Here is a 26090-nt window from a genome sequence, read left to right on the forward strand (position 1 = left end):
GTGAAGCTGCAAACAAACTTTACTGATTCTGCATGTGCCTGATCTCTGGTTGTTCCCAGAACACCAGGTATCACTTATGTCATATGGCCTTAATATTGTCACATCCTCCTGCAAAAAGCTTATGCTAAATTGGCCTCACTAAACATATTACATATTGCACATATTATTTGATGAATACATACTTAAAAAATGAATAAAACTCTTAATTCACTCTAAAGGGATAGTTCACCAAAAAACTCAAAATGCCTGGACTCAAGAGTATGGCTGCTGCGTTGCGAGCTCCAAAACAACGTTGTAGTTTTTTGTTTGTTTTGTTTACAATTCTTATGTTTTTTGTCTTGGATGTTGTCTGCTATTGTCTACAACAGACAAACACTTTTGGACATTGGTTCTGCAATTACACACTGTAAACCGGACTTCAAATTCCTCAATGCCAACCTGCTGTTTTCAAATACACCAGCGGAACCCTTTGTCTGGGCTGCCCGGCTGCGAAAATGCAGAAGGAATAGGGGAAACAGAGCCGGCGTTCTCATCAGAGTAAGACGTCATGCAAATTGACCTCCACTACCCAGTATTCTACTGGCAAATGTTCAGTCTCTGGACAACAAGCTTTGCGAGCTGAAAGCGCGGATCTCTTTCCAATGAGAGACGAGGGACTGCTGCATTATCTGCCTTACAGAAACTTGGATGTCTGCAGAGATTCCAGATTCAGCCATCGAACCCGTGGGGTTCTCCGTACACTGAGAGGACAGAGCAAAAGACCTCTCAGGTAAAAGCAGAGGTGGTGGTGTATGTTTTATGATCAACAAATCCTGGTGTAATCAGAGGAACGTACATTCTATCAAGTCTTTCTGCTCTCCTGATCTGGAATTTCTCATGCTTCTGTGTCAACCATTCTGGCTACCAAGGGAATTCACAGCAGTCATTATCACTGCTGTGTACGGGCACTCAAGGAACTGTAGGGAGTATAAGCAAGCAGGAAACCGCGCACCCTGAAGTCGCATTCATTGTGACCGGGGATTTTAACAAAGCCAATTTTAAATCAGTTGCACCAAAATACCACCAACACATCAGTTTTAACACACGAGGGGACCGGGTTTTGGACCATTGCTACTGTCCCTTCCGGGATGGCTACAAATTCCTCCCCCACCCACCATTTGGCAAATCAGACCACTCTTCCATTCTGCTTCTGCCTGCTTACAGGCAGAAACTGAAACAGGAAGCACCCACCCTCAGAACGATCCAGTGTTTTGATCACGCGGACTGGGAGATGTCCTTGTCCACCTTTGATGATGACATCGAGGTGTACGCTGATAGCGTAACGTTTCATCAGAATGTGCATAGAAGATGTTGTTCCGTCCAAAACAATACGGATCTACCCGAACCAGAAACCTTGGATTTATAGCGATGTTCACGTGCCACTTAATGCACGGACCTCCGCTTTTAATTCTGGGAATGCGGAGGAGCATAAATCAGAGCAGCAAAACTCCAGTACAGGAACAAGATTGAAGGACAGTTTAACTCCACCAACTCTAGAAGCATGTGGCAGGGAATTCATATCATCACGGACTTTAAAGGGAATAAAAACGCCGTGAACACCGCTGCCTCTCTCGCGGATGAGCTAAATACTTTTTATGCACAGTTCGAGGGAAATAACACAGCCCTCACAGAGAGAGCTCTACAGAATCTACAGAGGTTAGTTCACTCTCTGTCTCTGTAGCGGATGTAACGTGATCCTTCTGACAGTTGAATATCCGTAAAGCCGTGGGTCCAGACGGCATTCCGGGCCGTGTCATCAGAGCGTGCACGAACCAACTCTAAATTATGGAGTGACATATTTGGTTGTGCTGTTGCACAGCAGTAAGTGTATGTTTTGATAAAGAAACAGGGGCGATTTTGAATGTTCTGTGTTTTTATATCTGTTGGTATGAAGATGGTTAGAGTGCTGATGTTCTTGTTTAGTTGCTGTTAAGAATAGTTCAAAATCAGCCACTAGTAATTCCAGAAATGTCTCTGTAAGATTTAGGACAAGTAAGGGGACAGCTCTTACAGTGTGCACTTGCACACATGTTCCCTTTGACATTGATATATGACACTTTTGCCCTGTGGCAACTTCCTTAATGACCCATACCATTGCCATGTCCACGTGTTGTTTATGCTACATGTGGGACATGTATAAACAAGCTCTATCTAGCAAGCTCTGCAGCAAAATGTTAAATAGATAGGTTGTTTTTCAAGACAAACTTAGATGTTGGCTTTACAATGCCTGGCCTAAAAGTAACAAAAAATTTTTTTTAAGCTTAAAGGTGCTGTAAGTGATATATATTTTTTTTAAACTACATGCAGAAAATGCCTCTATATATCTGTCAGAGATCACTGAAATAGGTCCCATGAAATATCACCTGTCTCTGTTATAGCCCTAGGCTCAGTAAACAGCGGGGGGAAAGATGTCACGGTTAGATTGTTTGTTTAGCCAATCAGAAGATTTTCTGCCTGTCAGTCATTGTGGGCATTCACAGGATTTTTAAAAAACCCTAGACCAATTTTGTAGAATAACAGTATGTTGGCTAGGTCAAGCAAAGCCAGTATATTAAAGCACCAGGCAAAATGAAAATCATCTCTTTTTTTCTCTCTCTCTTTTTTTATTGCAAATTGTCAGTTATGGAACTGGAAGCTACGTTTTGAACTTTTGTTAGCTGAGCAAAAATAACAAAATAACTGTCCATTGAGTCTGTGAAATTACTCAGTATTAACATATTGTTAGTAGAACTACTGTAAAAGCAATATCATACTTGCAGTCGTGATGTTGTTCTGAATATCAGCACAGCTGTGATTCAGCAATAGGCACGAGGTTACACAAAAGGTTGCTCCTATTCAATCCCTCCTTAACAAACAGATTATTTGTTATTCTTGGAACTCACTGCCACTGTTATAGCGGGTTCGCCTGCAAAAGTCCTTCGGAAGTGTGTCCATCATTAGGGAAGACAAACAGAAAAATTTAACCGCTGATCCCAGAGTTCTGTCATGAGCCGCGTGATGTACATGTCTTTCTGCTATTTTTGGAGCTTCAAATTCACTTGCATTAAAAGGACCTACAGAGTCACATGACACCATACAAGTATCGGATGTGTGAACGGCGAGCTCTGCCCACAGCAAGTGATGTCCTTCATAAAGTCAATGGAGTGAGCAAATCATCTCATTGTACTCACGTTGCAGCCGAGTGGCTCACTGAACATTCGCTTGACTGTCTGAAGATTCTGCACAAGTTTATTTTGTAGAGTGGCACACCTTCAGGATAGTTCCCTATCTGTCACTCACTCGACGTTGTGTCGATGTAGTGACACTAGGGGTCACTCTTGGGAGCCCGAAACACCTCTGGTCTTTGATAAAAGGCCAATGAAAATTGGCAAGTGGTATTTGCATGCCACTCCCCCGGACATACGGGTATAAAAGGAGCTGGTATGCAACCACTCATTCAGATTTTCTCTTTGGAGCCGAACGGTCATGCTCATTGAGCTGAATACTACTGTTCATTCACCTCTGCTGGATCTGACGGTGCATTTCAGCGGCTTCTCCCTCCTCTGCACTGGTGCACTGCAGAGAACGCTCCTGGGTGCTTCGGCAGAAAAACTAGAGAGTATATTTTCTGAAAGAGCTTTTTCCCTCTAAAAGAGTATATATTTCTCTAAAAGAGCGGCACACACGGAACGTCTTTTTAAAGATGCGTCTTTTTAAAGATGCCTTTCCGATTGTGTGTTATTCCTGGTTGCGGTCGTTATCTCTCAACTTCGGATGTCATGATCGCTGTCTTTCGTGTCTGGGCGCGACCCACACGAAGGCAGCGTTTGTGGTTGGTTCATGTTCTCACTGCGAGAACATGACCATGGCAATGTTGCGGTAACGGCTTGCTTTCTGGCTTCCGGATGAGTTCGCCGGCTCGTCTCATGGCGAGTCTGGTTTCTTGTTCGGAGCCCGCGAAGATGATGAGCTCTCAAGTGCAGCATCAGAGAGCAGGCTTGTCCAGTCAGACGCAGAAGCCTCAGCTGGGCTTCCCCCTTCGGGGACGATTGCCCAGTCACAGGCTGATGCCGAAATGACAGACATGCTTTCCCGGGCGGCCACGAGCGTCGGGTTAGAGTGGAACCCTCCGCTCTCCCCTGAACCCTCACGGCTTGATGATTGGTTTCTGGGCTCGCAGCGCCGCTCAAAGCAGCCACACCCCGCTCCAGTGGCATTCTTCCCGGAAGTGCACGAGGAGCTGACGAAGTCGTGGGAGGCACCTTTTACTGCCCGGCCCGATTCCGCAGTTCCCCCGCTCTTACTACCCTCGATGGCGGGGCGGCCAGGGGCTATACGGCGATTCCCCCGGTGGATAAGGCGCTCACGGTGCACCTATGCCCGCAGAGCACCGCCACCTGGCGCGGATGCCCTAAGCTCCCGTCCAAGCCCTGTAGGCTCATGTCGTCCCTGACGGCTAAAGCCTGTAGCGCTGCTGGACAAGCCACCTCTGCCCTGCACGCCATGGCTCTCCTGCAGGTCCACCAAGCTAAGGCGCTGAAAGAACTGCACAAGGGTAGTTCCGCCCCAGATTTGATGCAGGAACTGAGCTCGGCAACCAACCTCGCGCTCTGCCCTGCCGCAAGGCCCCACCTGCCGGTACGTCCGACGACGTTGTCCCCTTGGTCCCCCTCGCGCGGTTCCACTGAAACATTTTCAGAGGCTCCTGGGGCATATGGCGTCCTCGGCGGTGGCCACTCCACTCAGGTTGATGCATATGAGGCCGCTTCAGCACTGGCTCCAGACTCGAGTCCCGAGATGGGCATGGTGCCACGGGACACATCGCATGGCCATCACGCCAGTCTGTCACTGTCTTTTCAGCCCTTGGACCGACCTCTCATTTCTACGAGCAGGTGTTCCTTTAGAACTGGTCTCCAGGCGCGTCGTGGTCTCAACAGATGCCTCCAAAATGGGCTGGGGTGCTGTTTGCAACAGGCATGCAGCCACCGGCCTCTGGATGGGCCTGTGACTGCATTGGCACATCAACTGCCTCGAGTTGTTGACAATTCTGCTCGCCCTGCAGAGGTTCCAGCCTTTGATCCAGGGCAAGCACATGTTAGTTCGGACAGACAGCATGGCAACGGTAGCATATGTCAACTGCCAAGGCGGTCTGCGCTCTCATTGTATGTCACAACTCGTCCACCGTCTCCTCCTCTGGAGTCAGCAGCACTTCAAGTCACTGCGAGCCACTCACATCCCGGGCAACCTCAACACTACAGCGGACGCACTGTCACGGCAGGTTACCCTCAGGTGGTCCAGCTGATTTGGAGTCGATTCAGATGGGCACAGGTGGACCTGTTTGCCTCCCAAGAATCCTCCCACTGCCCGCTCTGGTACGCCCTCACCGAGGCTCCCCTCAGCATAGACGTGCTGGCACACAGCTGGCCCCCTGGCCTACACAAATATGCATTTCCCCCAGTGAGCCTGCTTGCACAGACCATGCGCAAGATCAGGGAGGATGAGGAGCAGGTCATCCTGGTAGCACCCTACTGGCCCACCCAGACGTGGTTCTCGGACCTCACGCTCCTCGTGACAGCTCCCCCCTGGCGAATTCCCCTGAGGGAGGACCTTCTCTCTCAAGGACGGGGCACCCTCTGGCACCCGCGCCCAGACCTCTGGAATCTCCATGTCTGGCCCCTGGACGGGATGTGGAAGACCTAAGCAGACTACCACCCACGGTGGTAGACACGATCACTCAGGCTAGGGCCCCCTCTACGAGGTGCCTGTATGCCTTTAAGTGGTGTATGTTCGCTAAGTGGTGTTCTTCCCGACGCGAAGACCCCCAGAGATGTGCAGTCGGATAAGTGCTTTCCTTCCTGCAGGAGAGCTTGGAAGGGAGGTTGTCCCCTTCCACCTTGAAGGTGTATGTCGTGGTGTGCCACCATAGCAGCTCACCACAACACAGTCGACGGTAAGTCCTTAGGGAAGCACGACCTGATCATCAGGTTCCTAAGAGGTGCCAGGAGGCTGAATCCCTCTCTGTAGTTCTTCAGGGTCTACAGAGAGCCCCCTTTGAGCATTTGCAGTCAGCCGAGCTTAAGGTACTCTCCTTGAAGACTGCCCTCCTGACTGCGCTCACTTCCATCAAGAGGGTAGGTGACCTGCAAGCATTCTCTGTCAGCGAAACGTGCCTGGAGTTCGGTCCGGGATACTCTCACGTGATCCTGAGACCCCGACCGGGCTATGTGCCCAAGTTTCCCACCACCCCTTTTAAGGACCAGGTGGTGAACCTGCAAGCACTGCCCCAGGAGGCAGACCCAGCCCTGTCATTGCTGTGTCCAGTGCGTGCTTTACGCATCTATTTGGATCGCATGCAGAGCTTTAGAATCTCTCAACAGCTCTTTGTCTGCTTTGATGCACAGCGGAAAGAAAGCACTGTCTCCAAGCAGAGGATCGCCCACTGGCTCATTGACGCCATAACTATGGCATATCTCACCCAGGACATGCCGCCCCCGGTAGGGCTACGAGCCCATTCTACCAGAGGTGTAGCGGCTTCCTGGGCCCTGGCCAGAGGTGCCTCTTTAACAGACATTTGCAGAGCAGCGGGCTGGGCAACACCCAACGCCTTTGCAAGGTTCTACAACCTCCGGGTGGAACCGGTTTCATCCCAGGTAGTGGCACGCAACACAAGCAGATAAGCCAGGGATAGCTGGCTGGGTGTATCGCTTGCACATAGCGCCTTCCACCTCCCTTGGAGCTGAAGATGTGCGCCATTAATTCCCAGTAGTGTTCACAAACTTTGTTCCCTGGTTGACTTCCTCCGAGCCCTGTGGCAGTCGAGTTTTCAGAGAGACTTGCTGCCGGCCCAGTACACATGCTAAGTAAGAGTCCTGTTCTGGGGTAGGTGCTCCGCATGTGGTGGTTCCCTGTAAGGCTAACCCCATGTGATATATATCTTCTGCTAGTTCGTTTCCCTGTTGGCAAACTGCGTCTTCCTAGGGCAGAGCCCCTCTGCCCCAGTCTCCATGTTTGTAGTAACTCCTCCACCGTTGGGTAGGATCTACCTTGAAGACTCTCCACATGGTCGGAAAGACCATGTGACGTATACTTCCACTTAAATATCCCCCCCCCCCCTTTGGGCGAGGTGTGGTCTCCGCAGTGTCTTCCCCTAGGGAGGAACACCCCCCGACTAGACCTGGTGGCCCAGTCGGATAATCCCCCTTCTTTTTTAGGGAGTTGAAAAAGAGAAGGGGAAAAGAGGCCATGACTGTGTTAAGCCTGTCTCTGTCTTTTGGGTAGTCAACTTGTCCCCAAAGGGCCATTCGACACTCATGACTATGTTGGGGGAGGTTATGTGTCAACCTGGTGTGCTGGCTATGAGGCACACAGTAGTCTGCCCACCACACACCGCCAGTTCACGTAACACAGTTCAGCCAACTGTGGCATTTTGTATAGGGACCCCTAGTGTCACTACATTGACACAACGTCGAGTGAGTGACAGATAGGGAACGTCATGGTTACTTGTGTAACCTCCGTTCCCTGATGGAGGGAACGAGACGTTGTGTCCCTGCTGCCATAATGCTGAACTACCCGCTGAAATGGCCGGACCTTATATCGGTTCCTCTGCTGTCAATGGGGCACATGGTAAGTTGTGTGTTGATCTCAGAGAGTAGCATGAGCCTCCACATGCGAAGTCTCCGCGGTGTCATGCACGACGAGCCACGTGATAAGATGCACGGACTGACAGTCTCAGAAGTGGAAGCAACTGAGACTTGTCCTCCGCCACCCAGATTGAGGTGAGTAACTTGCCACCACGAGGACCTACTAAGTAGTGGAAATTGAGCATTCCAAATTGGGATAAAAGGGAGAAAAAAAATACAAAAAGTGCAGAGGCAGAGCTGAAGCGCCGAATGTTGTCTAATGGCCTTAGGAAATTGACCCCATTGAAATACAGATATAAGACTATTTTGTTGCGGAAGGTGGAGTTTTGGCTATTCAGGGCAAGACAGTCATACTTTGAGTGGGGGCAAATCAGGGTAACTTCTGGCTAGATACAGGTATATAAAACAGAGAGAGTCTTTTTCTACCATTCCCTCAGTGAAATCTGCTGGTGGTGAAATATTTACCTCAGCCATTGATATTAATAATGCTTTTAAAGAATTTTATCTTGATCTCTATAGTTCCATGTCTTCATCTACTGACTATTAGAAACTTTGTAGAACCATTAGAACTTCCTATACTGACTACTGAGCAAATAAATTATCTTGATTCTGAGATAACCTTGGAGAAGCTTGGCAAGGTAATTAAGGCCTTGCCTACAGGCAAGACTCCGGGGCCAGATGGCTTTGCCGCTGAATTTTTTTAGATCATACGCTACAGAACTGGCTCCACTTTTGCAAGAAGTTTATACGGAATCATTAAAGAATGGAAAGCTTCCATCAGTCGGATTCTTAAAGGATCAGTCTGATTCTTAAAAAGGGCAAAGATCCAAGCGAGGGCAAGAGTTACCATCCAATTTCCCTGAGCCAGCTAGACGTTAAAATATTGTCCAAAATTTTGGCTAACCGATTAAGTTGACATCTCTTATACATATAGATCAGGTGGAGTTTATTCAGGGCTGTAGCTTTTATGATAACATTAAGTGTTTCATCAATATCATGTGGTCAGTGGCGAATGATAAAACTCTGGTCGCTGCCATCTCACTTGACGCTGAAAAGGTGATATGGTAGAATGGGATTATCTTTTTAAGATTTTGGAATTGTATGTGTTCGGCAGTATTTTTATTGAATGGATTAAGTTACTTTAGACACCCGGTAGCGGCAATACAAACAAATGGATTAATTTCAGATTATTTTATTCTGTATAGGGGCTCCCGGCAGGGTTGCCCTCTTTCCCCGTTATTGTTCTGTCTTGCCCTGGAACCATTAGCAGCCGTGATAAGAAAGGAGGATGATATCCCCATGATTGTGGCAGGAGGTGTGGCGCATTAGCTTTTGCTTTATGCAGATTATATTTTATTATTCGTCTTCGACCCTACTAGATCTGTGCCTTGCCTCCACGTAATTATTAATTCCTTTTCTAAGTTCTCAGGATACAGAGTTAATTGGTGTAAATCCGAAGCTTTGGCTCTGACAGTATATTGCCCTGTAACAGCTTTTTAGCCGGGCACCTTCCAGTGGCCCAAACAGGGCATTAAGTATTTGGGCATTTTATTTCCATCAAGTTTGAGTGATTTAATTAGAGTTCATTTTGACCCTTTAATAAAAAGGTTTAGAGTGATGTGGACAGGTGGGCTTCTTTACATTTGTCTATGATTGGGAAGGTTAATGTTATAAAAATTAATTGTATTTCAAAATTCAACTACCAGCTACAATCTCTCCCCATTGAAGTTCCTCTCACTTATTTTAAACAATTTAATAGTATAGCCAAATCCTTTATTTGGAGTGGTAAATCCTCGGATGCATTTTAATAAGTTACACAGGCCAGTTGACAAAGGTGGGTTAGGTCTCCCCAAGACTTTATTTTACTATTATGCTTTTGGTCTCAGACATTTGGCACATTGGTCGCTCCCACCAGAGAGGGCCCCTCCCTGGTTTTGCATTGAACAAGAGACCCTTGCCCCTATTTCACCATTGTAAAGTCTTTCTATCAAATTGCCCAGAAAGATTTCATTCAGTCATTTCACACTTGCAATCAGCGTGGTCAAAGGTTTCCCACATGTTCAGTTGGGATATTTATCTGAATGTTGCCTCAAGCATATGGTTGAACCCTAAATTATGCATTGATAAGTCCCCCTTCTGCTGGGCGGAATGGATTGAGAGGGGTGTTGCTACGCTTTGAGACGTACAAAAACTTGAGATCTTGAGATCTTGAGATCTTTTGATAATATTATACAGCAATTTGGGATTCCGAGGTCTCAATTCTTCAGATATTTACAGTTGCGCCATTTATTATATACTGTCTTTGGAAGTAGTATACAGCTCCCTAAAGCGGCAGACACCCTTAGTGTGGTGATTGCTGCTTTTGGGAAGGGTCCCGAAGCATCAGTGTACTGTTCTTTGCTGATTCAGAGTCTTGGCGACGGAGCTTTATCATCTCTCAAGGGGTTATGGGAAAAGGATTTGAATGTGGCACTGGAGGATGGGGAGTGGGAAAGGATTCAAAACAATTTCAAATCTATGTCCAGAGATGCTAAATTACATCTTATGCAATTTAAGATCATACAACATTTCTATTGGACCCCCTCTAGGTTATATAGACTTGGTTTAATAGACACACCTACCTATTGGAGATGCCAGTCGGAAGATGGGGACATAGCCCATGCCTTCTGGTTCTGTGCGAAGATTCAGGAGTTCTGGTCGGAAGTCCAGAATTTCATCAGTGAGGTCTTGGGCACTGACGTTACTCTCTGCCCAAGACTGTGCATTTTGGGGGATGGGACAGTCATTGATTTAAATGACAAATATATAAAAAAGTGGGTTCTATCCAGTGTGATGATTGGGAGGCAAATAATTCTTAGAGGTTGGAAGGCAGCTGGGTCTGCCTCCCTTGGGAAAGGTGGCAGCTTTCGAGGAAATGACACATAGACTGCTGGGTAACATGGAGACATACATGAAGAAATGGGGCAGATATGTGGCCTTCCTGGAGGGTTTCAACAACGGTTAGGGGAGAGAGAGAATGTTGTTTTGTTGTATGTATCATTTAAATTGTATTTTTTTTTTTTTTTTTTAATTGTTTTTCTATGTGGATAAACACCTTTTTCTGTGTGTTTGTTTATATATGTGTGCAAGTCCTTAATTTTCATTTTTTGGTGAACTCTCCCTTTACAATGCAATTCTGTACTGGGCCTAGTTTGTCTGAAACTGAGGGGGTCAGAAGGGGTCAAGAGGTAAATTAGAAAGTGCACGGGTTACCCCAACTTGACCATGCTGTTTGATCAAAACTTTGGATAAAGTAATCTTCTGGCTGAATTATGTAATGAAGCATAGAGATGTCATATAAGATTGCTTGGTATGTGTCATATCACAATGTGATGTATTGACACTGATATTAGTTGCACTATGTCTTCTATCACAAACACTATTGGGTGACTGTGTGTTTGTTTAATTAGAAGGTATGGTACTGTAGTTCTTTATGTAGGAACTGGAGCATGCCATAACTCTAAAACTGATTTTATGTGTTCATGAATGTAAGAGAACATCAACTTCCAATTCAAACTCTCAATTATGAAATAATCTTCTGAATTTGTTGCATGTTTAGGTAGCCAAAAAATGGACAATTAATATTTATTTCAGTCATTTTCAAATTGGTCTTTTAGTGTGGTCAAACAATCCTAAACATTGTAATTATTGCTTCTTTAAAAGAACTCAAATATACAACAGTTTCAATTCAGTTATAATTACAGGTTGTCACATACTCTGTAAAAAGTGGATAAATGTAGTTGTTACCTTAAGGAGCTATATTTATCTAGTTTTACCCTTAAATATTGCTTTCGTTGTAGTCAGGTTGATTCAATCTTATTATATACTTTTTTTTAACTTAAAATAAAATCAGTTTATTGTTGCCAAATGAAGCACATTTTTGTAAGCTACCTGACCAAGTTTACTGTGTAAAAATAACTTTATGAACTAAAACACAATCTTAAAAAAAAAAAAAAAAAAAACTGTTTCTCAGAATAAAATGAAGCCGTTAAAAAAGAAATTTCCTGTCACAAGACGTACAAACTCAAACCGAGAACCCACCCATAACCACAAGAACAACAAACATGAATCAGATAAGAATTACATTCATTCACTGTTAAAGGTCAGGGTGAATGGTAATGTCTTCAAAGCAAGAAAAAAAAAAGGAAATATATGATATAAAGAATCTCCATTCATCCTTAATGAGACTGGGTCAGATTTCCTGGCCGTGTTGTCATCTTCCCCTATTACATTCTTATATGGGTGACTCCTCCGCAAGGGATACGGCAGCAGATTGGCGGGCTCGTCCACACTTTATAAAACACTTCATCAGCAATTCATCACTGTTAAAGAGGTAAACCAGTGGGTTGATTGCACTGTTCATGCATGCCAACCCATTACCAACCTGGTTTGCAATGTATATAGTGGAATACCATCTCTGACATATGCCCTCCAACTTGAAGATCCGAGTTACCAGGTTGAGATTTCTAAAAATATGATAGGGAATGAAACAAATGGAGAACAGCAAGGTCAGGATCACAACCAGCCTGAGACATCTCAACTTTAAGATGACATTAGTGTCTTTCTTTGTCATCAGAGTGAAAGCCACATGTCCATAGCAGCAAAGCATTATTAGCAAAGGGATCCCAAATCCGACAATGGTCCTTCCAATGCTGTACTTCAGATATTCCTTAATAAAATGGTCTGAAGTTGTGTCAAAACATGTTGTTATGTTGCTAAAGGTTTTTACAAAGATCATATCAGGCAGACACTGAAGAAAAACTAAAATCCAGACCAGCAAAACAATCATCACTGTGTGTCTTTTGGTAATTCTGCCTTTAATCCTCAAAGTGTGGACAATGCCAAGATACCTGTAAACACTGATGCACGTGAGGAAGCCAATACTGCCGTATAGGTTGATACAGAAACAGAATCGTACAGTCTTGCAGAAGACATCTCCAAATATCCATTTACTCTGGTTTGCATAGTATGCCACCAAAAAAGGCAAAGTGAACAGGTGTAAAATGTCTGCCAGGCATAGGTTGAGGACAAAGATATTTACATTACCCATTTTTCTCCAGTTATCATGCACAGATTTCAGCCCCAAACAGTTGCCAAGAAGTCCAAGAGTGAATACAGCCACATATACTGTGGGTAAAAATTTGTACGTAAAGTCAAAATTGACTGATTTACAGCTATTGTTCCACTCCATTTTTCATATTGTAGACCATCACCACACAGCAACAGACTTTCAAACATTTCTTAGGTGGAGGTTGGCGATGCAACAAGTTCTTGCATATGAAAATCTCAGGAAGTATGAGCACAGTGACTGACGTCAGAAAATGCACAACAGAAGTGTAGTAAAGTTTGTCAAAAGAAAACTTGGAACTTTGCACCTTGAACTTAAGCCAGTCTCTATAGATGATAGAAAAACTGCATTTTACAGTATGATGGAAATAATACGTTTCAATTTGGTCTGAGAATCATGAAAGACATCTAGTTTTTTGAAACCCTGTAAAAAATAACGTGTGAAAAATCTTGTTTTGTGCTTCACTTGTCTTTCAAAAGCATTTATCCGATTTTGATTTCAAATATCAGTCTTATTTTTATTAAAACACTCTATATCCTCTTTCTTTCTGTTTTAAATGTTTCTCCCATTTCTCTACAAAAGCCCATATTTACTGCACAAATTCTGCAAATAACAGCATAAAATCTGCCCTTCCTCAAATAAACAAGTGAGGGCACCCTTACACTTCTGTTTCCTAAAATCTGAGGCCCATGCAGTTTTCTTAGGGTGTTATGGTATTGTGTGATCACTGTCATTATATACTGATCAGTCACAACATTAAAACCATTGACAGGTGAAGTGAATAACATTTATTATCTCTACATTGGCACCTGTCAAGGGGTGGGATATATTAGGCAGCATGTGAACAGTCAGTTCTTGAATTACATATGTTAGAAGCATTCTGTTATGAGAATCCTAAAAAAGGAGACAGTATTTATGAAAATATATTAAAAGTATTTACAAATATGTACAGTGAATCTTTTTTCTTTCTTTTTTTATGCATTACATTGCTAAACACTACAGCTAGAGCCAGCCAAATTCAGGGGCTAAACAGCACTTTACCAATCCCTGAAGTGTTTCTTGTCATGTAGTTTCAGCTCTTTAGAATTTATTCGCTTGAAAGGAAGTTCACGTGCACCCTTTTTGGAAAGGCTGATCAAAAAATGTTACCTCATGTAAGTTATAGCATTTTTATGTCACTTTCATCATTGCTAAAATGAATGGAATTCATAAACCACAGCTGTTGTCCACTGGACCATTTTCACAGACTGTGATGACACGTTTCTGCCTTATTTATCACTGAAAATCTAACTTTTTTATATTTTCAACTTTTTAATTATTTGTTGTACATTTTTAACATTATTATTTGTGTTATATTACCCTAGCATAAATAAAATGTCACTACTCTGACGGGGTTTCAAACACAGCTGCGTGAAAATGTAATGGTGGATTTTTTATTTTGCTGTTCTGGCAAATGGGAACACAAAAATAATATTTGCTGTGGTCTCTCATTCACTTCTATAGAAGTTTACCCCGTGATAGTTTATATACTTCTGTGTTTAAAACGTGGAATGTGAAAAAGGTCCATAGCAAAGCACAAAACTGTTAAAGGATTAATTGGTATACTCTAACATAATTGGCCAATATTTTTCAAAATGTGTAAGTAATGTATTCTTGGACTCCAAGAAAAAACAGCTGCCATTGTGTAAACTTAATGAATATGGAAAATCCCAACATAAATGTAAAATTTCTTGCAGTTCTCATAGAAAACTATTTAAAGGAATAGTTCACCCAAAAATGAAAAATATCTCATCATTTACTCACCCTCATGCTATCCCAGATGTGTATAACTAATAAGATTTTTGCAAGTGAATGGTGGACAGGACTTTGAAAGTCCAAAAGCATATAAAGGCAGCAGAAACAAAATCCATACAACTCCAGTGGTTAAATCCATATCTTCAGAAGCGATATGATAGGTGTGGGTGAGAAATTCAATATTTAAGTCATTTTAAACTATAAATCTCCACTTTTACTTTTACTTTCACTTCCACATTCTTGTTTTGTTTTTGGTGATTTGCGTTATTCGCAAATCACCACTTACTACGCAGGGAATTTTATAGTAAAAAAGGACTTAAAAATATTGATCTGTTTCTCATCAGATCTAGATTTAACCACTGGAATCTTATGGATTACTTTTGTGCTGCCTTTATGGGCTTTTTGGTCATTCAAAGTTCTGGCCACAATTCATTTTCATTGAATGGAATAGAGATATTCTTCTAAAAATCCTTGTTTGTTTTCAGCAGAAGAAAGAAAGTCATACTCGTCTAGGATGTCATGAGGATGAGTAAATGATGAGAGAATTTTAATTTTGGGGGAACTATCCTTTAATCTGCTCCAAAAAATACCAGAATTGGCCAGTCCAGTCATAGGAAGTTACCCTTGCATCCATGCTGTCAAATCTCAAATGGCCTAATTCTACTAGAGCTCTGTGTTGAAGAGAAATTTTTCGGTGAGTGGAATGAAATCTTCTTTAGTCAGATTCTTGTGAATTTGAACTAATATGTTGATTTCATTCAATAAGTTAAGAGGTAAGCCCAGAGCATCCAATATGAAGCTATTAAATCGAAGATTAGGACACAAGGCTCAGTCACTAGACAAGATATGAGTTTCTAACCCCAGAAGGCTGTTCCTCGATATGCCCCTGTAGATGAATAGGGGCAGTTGTAATGGCAGATGCAGGAGTTGATGGTCATGACAGCTTGACTGAGCAGTCTCCCTCCAGGGCAACGGAAAGTGACCAGTGCTGTGCCAGTGTGGTAAGGAGTGCAACAACGGTTGTCTGTACATAGGCCACAATAACGGGGTCTGTACAACTGGATACTATAGCAGCCCTGGTGGAAAAGCCGCACTGGGGTTGCTGACCTGTAGCTGGGTTGACATTTCCTCTTTGAAAACTAAAACACAGAAGCCAGGGTTGATTAGAGCATCTTTTTAATGCAGAGTACCCCAAATATGATGATTTCCTTGCAAGGCCTTTATATTTCCGGCCCATTTATACTGTGTGATATGGACCAGTTTATACTTTGACAGTTTGTAAACCCCTGGATCGGTTACTGTAATACTTTGAATGGTCAACATTAAAGAATCCTGCAGTTGATAACAGTATTGGAAAGTTGGAGACTCACCTGTGGGGTTCTGACGGGAAAAAGGTGGCAGGTTCGGACCATACACATGCGTATCTGCATCTCAAGGCGACAGGCTGGATTTTGATTGGACACCCGTTTGGATATCCCAGACCCACAGGTTTGTGAGCAAGCACTCCACTCAGAGCTCTGATTTATACAGTTTGAGCTGGGCCTGGTTTGGTGTCCAAGCTGAGAAGTCAGTGACTGGTCAGTTCTCGAAGCTGTTACCATCCCAAAAGCAATTAAGACAATTAAATAAAACTTCAGCACATAGATTTATTTCAAAATGAATATAATTTAATTTCCACCAAATAATTATTTCATACCTTAAAAAAGATCTTTCTTTGAAAAAAAACTTTTCATAATTAGAAAAATGTAAGTAATTGAAAAATGTTGTGTTTCTAAATGTGATTCAGTCCTGAAGCATGCATTAGTGCAGGACAATTTCAGTACTTCAAAGCTATAACAGTTGATATTCAGTCATTTGTTGGCAGTGTTTTGTGCACTTCGAACAAAATGTACCATTCCAGTTGATGTAACATTGCTTTTGAAACCCCTCCTCACTGGTGTTATGCTCTGTCTGGCTTTTTGGAGTTTAATTGTTGCATTACACAGACATGAGTCCTGTTATGAGTCATGGAAAGTTGGCTTCTGGAAAAAGCCAGTATTGTGCTTTTGGACTCCATCTGGGCAAGACTTTTTCAGTTAAATGGTCAAAATCCCACAATGTAAGACCTCAGACTAGAATGTAATTGAGAGTTCTTAGATAGGGAATAAGAAACCCAAAAATCCCAAAAGTGGTGACGCGATTTTCATTCCAACTCTTTGTGGAAAGCATTATCCCATGAACACGGTAGGACACACATATGCAAATCTGAGCCATCTCTTTCCTAAAGAGGATGTTAAATTCATGACGAGTGATAGTAATTGAGTTTGCCTCATGGAAAACAACAGAAACCGATAATATGCCATGAACAACAGCAACCTTTATTTAAAGGTGAAGTGTGTAATTTCTGCACCACTAGTGTCCCAGAACAGAATTGCAAAAAATTTTACTGTTTTCATATAGGTTTCCAGAACACTCCCATTATCTGCTATTGGTTGATCCAACAAACAATCTCACCCCCAACACCATTAGTTGTGCCAATCAGGCACATTAGACACATTCCACATTAGTTGTGGAAATCAGTCTACAGATGGCTTACTTATAGCTGTCTTTGTATATTAATTTAACATTGAAAAAATTGCACACTTCACCTTTTGTGGTCATTTTTGTGTTTTGATTTATGAAGTACCGATTTGAGCATCCTGAAGCACTGTGTTGTCCATATTTTCACACACCCACTCCTTACAGCACTTTCCGGGTGGCAGAACCCGCCGAGGGTGAGGGCAGTCAGGGGTGGGCAGGAGAACATCTTCCTTGCACAGAGGCACACAGGTCACCCCTCCACCCAAACAGCGACATTGAATAACACAGGATGGCTGAAATACCTGGCCTTCCTGGTAAGAGACTCCTTTAAACTCACAGCCCAGTTCCTTCTGACCTGAAAACAAAGGATCAGTTGATTACATGGTACACTGAAGCTACTCATATCCATAAAGAAGTCATAAAGCCATGCCTAAGACTGGAGAGAGTGAATAGGTCAGACACTGACCGGAGTGGGCTGCATTCAGAATAATAAAATGTCAGTAGATTTTGGGATGTAGAAGGTCTGAATGTTCTGATGTTCTTATACATGCTTGCTGTGGATGGTTAGTGTTTGGTGTAGAAGCTCTGTTTACTCTGCTTCTAGATATAGGCCTTATAGGCTTTGTATTTTATGTGCTCTGATCCAAACCAGAGTGAGCTATGGAGACAGCATTTTAAGGTACCATACTGTAGTCTTGCTCTCAACGCAAAGGCTTTTCCAAAAGGTAGGACACGTAATATTAGCCTCTTGAAGGCTAATTTATACTTAAAGGGCGAACAAGATTTTTTTAGTTTGCCTAAAACTTATGATGAAATGCACTAACAGTTTTGGTCTGCTAAGGTGTTCTCTATATGTCTCCTGTTTGCACACATCCCTGAAATTCTTGACCAAGGACAGTGGTTCCCCCATAATTTTGTAGTGTAAGTAGTACTATGTTTACATTGAAAATGCAACAAAAATATCTTCATTATTTTAGATATAAGTGTTAAACTGAGTGGCAACACAACACATGCATTTGAAATGTCACTTCCATCAGCTGTTAAACGACTAATGCTTCCGTGTAGAAAAAAAACTTCAAGTGTTCCATTTAGAATGATACAACACTATGTAAAATTCATACACTACATGGCTGAGTGCATAGTGTAAAGTGCGTAATTTGGGACAAAGCTTTTGTTTACATAAGTGCAGCGCAGTGAGCACACCTGACAGCTCATAAATGCCTCAGGGCCGCAGAGAGCTGCACATACAGTAAGCATATGCTCGTTGCAGTGCCAGGTGAAAGTATAAACAAGGCTTAAGGAGAAAAAGGCAGAGGAAAAGAAATTGTGCACATTGTTTCTTGTGCATATTGTCATACATTTTTTTAATGTGTGAAAGTAAACACACACTGAGAACCACTGACCACGGCTTTCAAATGTTTGTTGATGATTCATTAAAACGAATCGTGGGTGTGGCCAAAGACTGTTAAGCCTGAGACGGAGCACATGTATTAAAATGAATTGGAGAAATTGGAATGCCCAGTATGGCGATGTAGAAAAGGAAGTCCAGCCTTACAGGAAAAAGAGCTAATCGCCTTTTAGTTGCAGACATCACCTGTCAGTCAACTCCAGAATGTGCATGCGCATTAGCTAGACCAGCCGGGGAAATAACGTTTTTAGTGTGATCTGAGGTAAAGAAGCACAGTGTACTGTATTATACTATTGTTGTGAGATTTTACTGCTGATTTGAAATTTGTTCTTTGATTGTAATCTTGACCAACCGTTTTGGAGATTTTGATCTTTCCCTATTTTAAGAAGATAGAAGCTGTACTTTCATGCCGCTTGTTTACATAGAAAATAGCTGCCGGGAGTGTTCCAAAGATGGCCATCAAGTGGACTGACTTGACTCCTCCACAAAAATCAATTTGCCGCACATTCACCACACATTATTTTCACATGCAAACGAGCTTTGTGGCAAACACTTCATTGTTGCCAAAGGTTTGCTGAAGGTTCACCACTAATGGTGAAGAGCTGAAAACGTGTGGCAAAAATTTGAGGTGAATCGCAAGCTCGTTTGCATTTGAAAATTATGAGTGGGAAATTTCCAGCAAGTTTGCGGCCAGTTTGTCAACTCAGAGCTCTCGATTTTTTGTTAGGGCTTTGGTGTGGTTTAGATGCGGCGTTCTTTATTTTCAAACCTGCATGCCAGCAGAGGATATTAAAGCTAGCTATGTTACTAGTATAATGTTCAAAATAGATAACTCTGAAGCCCGCCTCTTCGAGGCTATTGTAAAAACTATGTTACGACAGAGACATCTTACCTACTGATGTGTCGTCCGCCTGAGAGTTGACCAAACGTATGGATCCGTTTGCGTAAGGTGCTTTTGTCCGTTCAGGAGAAGAAAAAAACTGGCTTCTTCCATTGTACAAATTAGGCTTTAGATATCATATATACTGTGACAAGATGGCAGACGAGGCTAGAGATATTGATTACAAAATTAAACTATTCATCATTCAATAATGAAAAGTATTAAGGTTAAGATTACTGTAGTTGAAAATGTATTACCTTACCCAATATTTCTGTGTGATTTGCATTTTTATGCTTGTGAAAATTTATCTTGCCTTTAGCTTAGCAATATGCTAACATCAACCTCTATTGGTATGTTCCGTGTTTATTAGGATGCAGCCTTGTAAGACAGTTAGTAAGGCAGCTCACAAGTTTTTTCCCACAGATGGTTCTTTGGTTCTTAAAACACTTGACACTCACTGACACACTCCCCTTGGTCACCAGGGAAGCTGGCGCTGTAGTCACATTGGAGGCCATGCTGAGTGTCACACAGCAAAATCTCACTGCAGGCCTCGCCCTGCTGGCGGGCACACATCTGGCAGCACTGGCACCCATCAAGGATGAGAGGAACTCCCTCTGGGCACACTGGTACAGAGTCTTGGCACTGGCATGGACCACCACACTGCTGACAGCACACCTGTACAGTATACAGGCAAAGCATGGTGTAATGTCACCACCAGAGCATTACAGTAAGGGTAATTCAGGGTAAAACAAGCGTATTCCTTTCACATGCCCAAGGATATCCTTAGAAACTGCTTATAGGCTAGTTATGACCAATTCCATGATGGTCTTAACTTGTATATATGGGCAATACTCGTTTGTTACTGACACAACCTGTCACAACCATTGCTGGTTTCCAGTATAAGGTATAATTTGAGCACTTTCAAACTGGTTTTGGCTGGTCTCCCATCATGGCTACATTGGTTATTGTAGTAGATCTTATACTGGTAACCAGCTATTTTAACCGGTAATTTAAGCTGGTTGCCAGCTGACCCCCTTTCTTGTTAAACAGGATATCTTTACCTTGCAATGGATTTTACAGTACATACAGTACAGTACAGTACACAGCTAAAAATCTCTGATAGTTTGCTGCATAGATATTATGTACAGCTGCAGCTAAATCTTGAAAGGTTATATTTCCACAAATAAATGTAATAATAAATTCTTGATTCAGTCATCAAAAATTACAGTTATACTTTGCTTGTTTCCTTAAACATATTGCTTTGGTTAATTTTGACAATATGGATATTTGAGAAGCAAAAAGAAGAAAAGTAAAAATGTCTTCCCTCATGTGAATTACTTACGGTAAGTATTCCCAGGCTCTGAAAACATAAAAAACATGCTTTCAATTACAAGCCAATGCTAGGGCCAACCAACCAGCTTAAAGGTATAGTTCACCCAAATGAAAATTCTGTCATCATTTTCTCACACTCATGTTGTTTCAGAGCTGTATTATTTCTTTCATAGACCACAAAAGAAGAAATTTTGAAATATGTTGAAACTGCTCTTTCTCCATACAATGAAAGTGAATGACGAACATTCGGCCCAACATCTCCTTTTGTGTTCTTGTGATGATCCTGCATCTTTGGTCTCGTTTTATTCTTGTTTTGGCAGGATTGTGACAGTTTCCTCCACCCATCTCTCAGGCTGCCCCATGTGCTGTGTTTCCCTCTTTCCCTCGTGTTTCTCACAGGTGCTGCTCAGCAGCGCAGTCAGCGTTGCCATGGCAGCGCTGATTCGTGCTGCTCGTAATTATTGGCAGCACCTGTATCCAATTTTCCTTTTCTCTATAAAAGGTTGCCCGATCTCCTGGCCTGCTTCCAGCATAGTCACCCCGTCAACATTTTTGCTGAATAGTTGGCCAGAGCGACCTCCGGGTGGGATGTTGATGAGATCATCCTCAAGCTTATTTTTGTGGCAGGTCTGGACAAGCCCATCCATCCAGATGAACTGAGGCCGATTTTTCATTGGCCCTTTTGGGATTTGGTGGACCACCTCTGCCAGTTGGCAGAGATGGAACGTCTGCTACGAGGGAGGAACACCAAATCCCAAAAGGCCCGCCGACCCCACTATTGACCACCAGGAGGCGAACAAGTCCATTCCAGCACCTTCAGCGGCCACTCCCCCTGCCGACCGCAAAGAGGCAGCGGCCGTTCCCATTGCCGACTGCTAGGAGGCAGTGGCCGTTCCCCTGCCAGCACCCACGGCCACTGAGGCCATTTCCCTGTTGCTGCCAGTGCTCAAGTCCACGGAGGCCGTTCCCCTGCTGCTGCCAGCGCCCACGGCCACTGAGGCCATTCCCCTGTCCCTGCCAGCGCCCACGGCCATGAAGGCTGTTTCCCTGCCGCTACCAGCACTCACGGCCACTGAGGTCCTTTCCCTGTCTGATTTCGCTCCCGTCCTGGAGCCGTCTGTCCTAGCTCCCATCCTGGAGCTGTCTGTCCTCGCTCCCGTCCTGGAGCCATCTGTCCTCACTCCCATCCTGGAACCATCTGTCCTCGCTCCCATCCTAGAACCGTCTGTCCTCACTCCTGTCTTGGAGCCACATGTCCTTGCTCTCGTCATAGAGACACCTGATCCAGCTCATTCCCTTAAGCTATCTCCTGGGTCAATCACGCCTAGTCAAACTGACACACCTAGTCAAGTTGCTATGTCAAGTCAAGTCACCACATCAAGTCGCGCTGCTATACCTAGCCAAGCCTCCAAGCCAAGTCAAGCCGTCCAGCCTAGTCAAGCAGCCAAGTCAAATCAAACTGCCATGCCAAGTCAAGCTGTCAAACCAAGCCAAACCATCACGACAAATCAAGCCACCAAGCCAAGTTAAACCAACACATCAAGTCAAGTCGTGCTGTCAAGTCAAGTTGTCACTGTCATGCCAAGTCAAATAATTTCACCTATTCAAGCTGTCCCACCTAGTCAAGCTGCCATGCCAAGTCAAGCTGTCAAGCCAAGCCATCATGCCAGTCAATCTGACACACCTTGTCAAGTTGCAATGTCAAGTCAAGTCGCTATGCCTAATCAAGCAGTCACACCTAGCCAAGCCACCACACCAAGTCAAAACATTATGCCAAATCAAGCCACCATGCCATGTCAAACCAATACGTCAAGCCGTGCCGTGAAGTCAAGTCATCACTTCAAGTCAAGTTGTCACTAACACGCCAAGTCATCTTTCCTTTTTAAGCTGTCCCGCCTAGTCATGCTGTCACACTAAGTCAAACCGACACACCCAGTCAAGCTGACATGCTTAGCCAAGCCACTACATCTAGTCAAGCCACCTGGTCAAGTCATCTCGACTAGGTCAGCAGCCAAGCCAATTCCAGCTGCCAAACCCTGCCAAGCTGCTATACCCTGGTCCATCCTACTGGCATCATAGTGGTCTGACCCACCGGCTCCTCCCTGGTCCATCTTGCCGGTGCTATCCTGGTCTGTCCTGTCGGTGTCTCCCTGGTCCGTCCCGCCGACACTATCCTGGTCCATCCCATTGGAGTCCATCCCGCCTGCGCTACCCTGGTCCTTCCTGTTGGCGCCATCCTGGTCCGTCCCGCTGGTTCTGCCCTGGACCTTACCTTATACCATGTCTGTTTTGTTTGGACTCATGTTTTTCTTGTCTGGTCTGTGTTTATGTTGTGCTGTCCACCTGTTTCCCCCACCCTCCCTTCCGGTTGTCTAGTCTTTTGTCTAGTTTTGTTATGTCCTCATGATCCTGCCTCTTTGGTCTTATTTTATCCTTGTTTTAGCGCTGATTCGCGCTGCTCATGATAATTGGCAGCACCTGTATCCAATCTTTCTTTCCTCTATCTATATATTCTCTCCTTTGTCTTGTCTTCCCTGCCATATCGTTTTGTTTTGTCTCCAGTCCGGTCGAGTTGTTCCTGTCTATTCCAATTTTCCCGTCGGTTTGTTTTCAGTTCTATTTTTGTCTTGTTATTATTATTTTCCCCGCTCGAGATAGTTTTTGTTTGTATTTGCTTTGTTTATTCAGTTAAAACCCCTTCATTGCCATCTTACATCTTGGGTCATTCCTCAAATTCCGTGACCGTTCCGTGGAAGAAAAAAAAGTTATATGGGTTTGGAACAACATGAGGAAGAGGAAATTAGTGAAAGTGAACCTCTCTCTAAGATTAACAGTTTTCCATTTGTACAGAACAGATCACTCTTTAAATGAGCATTAAAGTTCAATTGAGTGCAGTTTATGCTGGAAAAACTTAGTTTACTGTCACTTTGAGTGAGGGAAATCTCAAAGAAAATGCCTCTTACAAAAACCACTTACCACTAACCACTTCCATCAGTCATTACAGTCCATTGAGTCATTACATCCGTGGCAATCAATATAAAACTCTACTATTTATTAACAAAAATGTCTTCTAAAGGCATCAAATTTCAAACAAACCTCAAAGCTGTTGGACATAGATCTGACAAGCCACCAGGTATGTTTCCAATATCAATGATTCAAAATGTCAGATATCTTCACCAAAGCATGCAAACTGAAAAAGCAATTCTCACCTGTGAGCCTAGGTAGAACAGCAGTGCCCATGCCATCATTTTGTATCTATCTCTCTGTATATTCTCCATCATGCTCTGCAAAGTGTTCCACCACAATGTGATTTTCTAGTTGTGTTACTGTTTGCTCACTGCCTGGCTCTGTGCACATGCACTTTTATAAAGTCCCCCCTCTGATGTCATAGCCTGTCTGCAGGGTAAACAGTGGCTGGACCCAGATCAGAAATGTTTCAAATTCCACATCTCTGTTGCCCATTTCCACAACCAGGAATTATTTCCCTCCTCTGCTCTGGCATGCAGAGGTTAACCATTAAAACATGGACTTTTGAATGAGAAGAAGACATAATAGACTTGTTATTGACCATTTCCAAGTTTTCTATGTCCAAAAAAGTACTAATGAGATGGCTTTGTTTGGATAACTGTGAACGTTTTTAAAAGGATTCGTTCACCTAAAAAATTAACATTTTGGTATCATTTACTCACCTTCATGTCATGCAAAACCCATAGGACTTTCTTTCTTCCATGGAACACAAAAGAAGAAATTTTGAATAATGTATTGATTGCTTTTTTCCATGCAATTACAATTTACAGGGACTTGAACTTTCAAACTTCAAAACAGACTTAAAAGTGCTACAAAAGTATCATAAAAGTGGTCCATTTGACTAATGCTCTATATTCAAGTCTTCCGAAGCCTTCTGAAAGATTAGTTTACGAATCAGACTGATCTGATCACTCACATTAGTTCTTGTGTTAAAGGAATAGTTCACCCAAAAATGAAAATTCTCTCATCATTTATTCACCCTGATGCCATCCCAGATGTGTATGACATTCTAGAAGAATATTTCAGTTCTGTAGGTCTTCACAATGCAAGTGAATGGTGACCAAAATTTTCAAGCTCCAAAATGCACACAAAGGCAGCATAAAAGTAATCAAAAAGACTCCAGTGTTTAAATCTATATCTTAAGAAGTGATAAGATAAGTGTGGGTGAGAAACAGATCAATATTTCAGTCAGTTTTTACCATACATTTTCCTCCCTGCCCTGTAGGGGGCGATATGCATGGAAAATAATGTAAATCACCAAAAACAAAAGAAGAATGTGAAAGTGAAGATTTATAGTAAAAAAAAAAAAAAATAACATAAATATTGATCTGTTCCTCACACACACTTATCATATCACTTCTGAAGACATGGATTTAACCACTGTAGTCATATGGATTACTTTTATGTGGCCTTTATGTCCTTTTGGCGCTTCAAACTTTTGGTACCCATTCACCTGCACTGTGAAGCCCTACAGACCTGAGATATTCTCCTAAAAATATTCTTAAAATTAAAATTATATATATATATATATATATATATATATATATATATATATATATATATATATACAGTGTATCCGGAAAGTATTCATAGCGCTTCACTTTTTCCACATTTTGTTATGTTACAGCCTTATTCCAAAATGGATTAAATTCATTATTTTCCTCAAAATTCTACAAACAATACTCCATAATGACAACGTGAAAGAAGTTTGTTTGAAATCTTTGCAAATTTATTAAAAATAAAAAACGAAAAAAAAAAATCACATGTACATAAGTATTCACAGCCTTTGCCATGACACTCTAAATTGAGCTCAGGTGCATCCTGTTTCCACTGATCATCCTTGAGATGTTTCTACAACTTGATTGGAGTCCACCTGTGGTAAATTCAGTTGATTGGACATGATTTGGAAAGGCACACACCTGTCTATATAAGGTTCCACAGTTAACAGTGCATGTCAGAGCACAAACCAATCCATGAAGTCCAAGGAATTGTCTGTAGACCTCTGAGACAGGATTGTATCAAGGCACAGATCTGGGGAAGGGTACAGAAAAATGTCTGCAGCATTGAAGGTCCCAAGAACCCGATGGTCACTCTGACAGAGCTCCAGCATTTCTCTGTGGAGAGAGGAGAACCTTCCAGAAGAACAACCATCTCTGCAGCACTCCACCAATCAGGCCTGTATGGTAGAGTGGCCAGACGTAAGCCACTCCTCAGTAAAAGGCACATGACGGCCTGCCTGGAGTTTGCCAAAAGGCACCTGAAGGACTCTCAGACCATGAGAAACAAAGATTGAATGGCAAGCGTCATGTCTGGGGGAAACCAGGC

The 26090-nt window shown here is 43.0% G+C and overlaps 2 protein-coding genes across 2 annotated transcripts; both read right to left on the reverse strand.

Annotated features, from left to right (window-relative positions):
• Nucleotides 1-10477: 10477 nt before the first annotated feature.
• On the reverse strand, nt 10478-12899 carry LOC127419617 (P2Y purinoceptor 1-like). Its single transcript, XM_051661159.1, has one exon. It carries the CDS (start codon nt 12886-12888, stop codon nt 11932-11934), a length of 957 nt encoding a protein of 318 aa, XP_051517119.1. The 5' UTR covers nt 12889-12899; the 3' UTR covers nt 10478-11931.
• A 2514-nt stretch (nt 12900-15413) lies between these two features.
• On the reverse strand, nt 15414-24070 carry LOC127419615 (CCN family member 2-like). Its single transcript, XM_051661154.1, has 5 exons — nt 23948-24070; nt 19865-20081; nt 17225-17473; nt 15930-16150; nt 15414-15698 (listed from the first exon to the last, which is right to left on the reverse strand). Exons 1-5 carry the CDS (start codon nt 24017-24019, stop codon nt 15414-15416), a joined length of 1044 nt encoding a protein of 347 aa, XP_051517114.1. The 5' UTR covers nt 24020-24070.
• Nucleotides 24071-26090: the final 2020 nt, after the last annotated feature.

Source organism: Myxocyprinus asiaticus, chromosome 29, assembly GCF_019703515.2.
Source record: "Myxocyprinus asiaticus isolate MX2 ecotype Aquarium Trade chromosome 29, UBuf_Myxa_2, whole genome shotgun sequence".
Taxonomy (NCBI): domain Eukaryota; kingdom Metazoa; phylum Chordata; class Actinopteri; order Cypriniformes; family Catostomidae; genus Myxocyprinus; species Myxocyprinus asiaticus.

Excerpts from the sequence above, each read along its gene's own strand:
- LOC127419617 (XM_051661159.1), bottom strand. The coding sequence starts at position 12,888 with ATGGAGTGGAACAATAGCTGTAAATCAGTCAATTTTGACTTTACGTAC.
- LOC127419615 (XM_051661154.1), bottom strand. The coding sequence starts at position 24,019 with ATGATGGAGAATATACAGAGAGATAGATACAAAATGATGGCATGGGCA. Across the intron at positions 17,474-19,864 it reads TGACCAAGGGGAGTGTGTCA|GTCAGAAGGAACTGGGCTGT; the intron begins GTGAGTGTCAAG and ends CTTTGTTTTCAG. Across the intron at positions 16,151-17,224 it reads GCTTCAGGATGCTCAAATCG|CTTCGAGAACTGACCAGTCA; the intron begins GTACTTCATAAA and ends GGATGGTAACAG.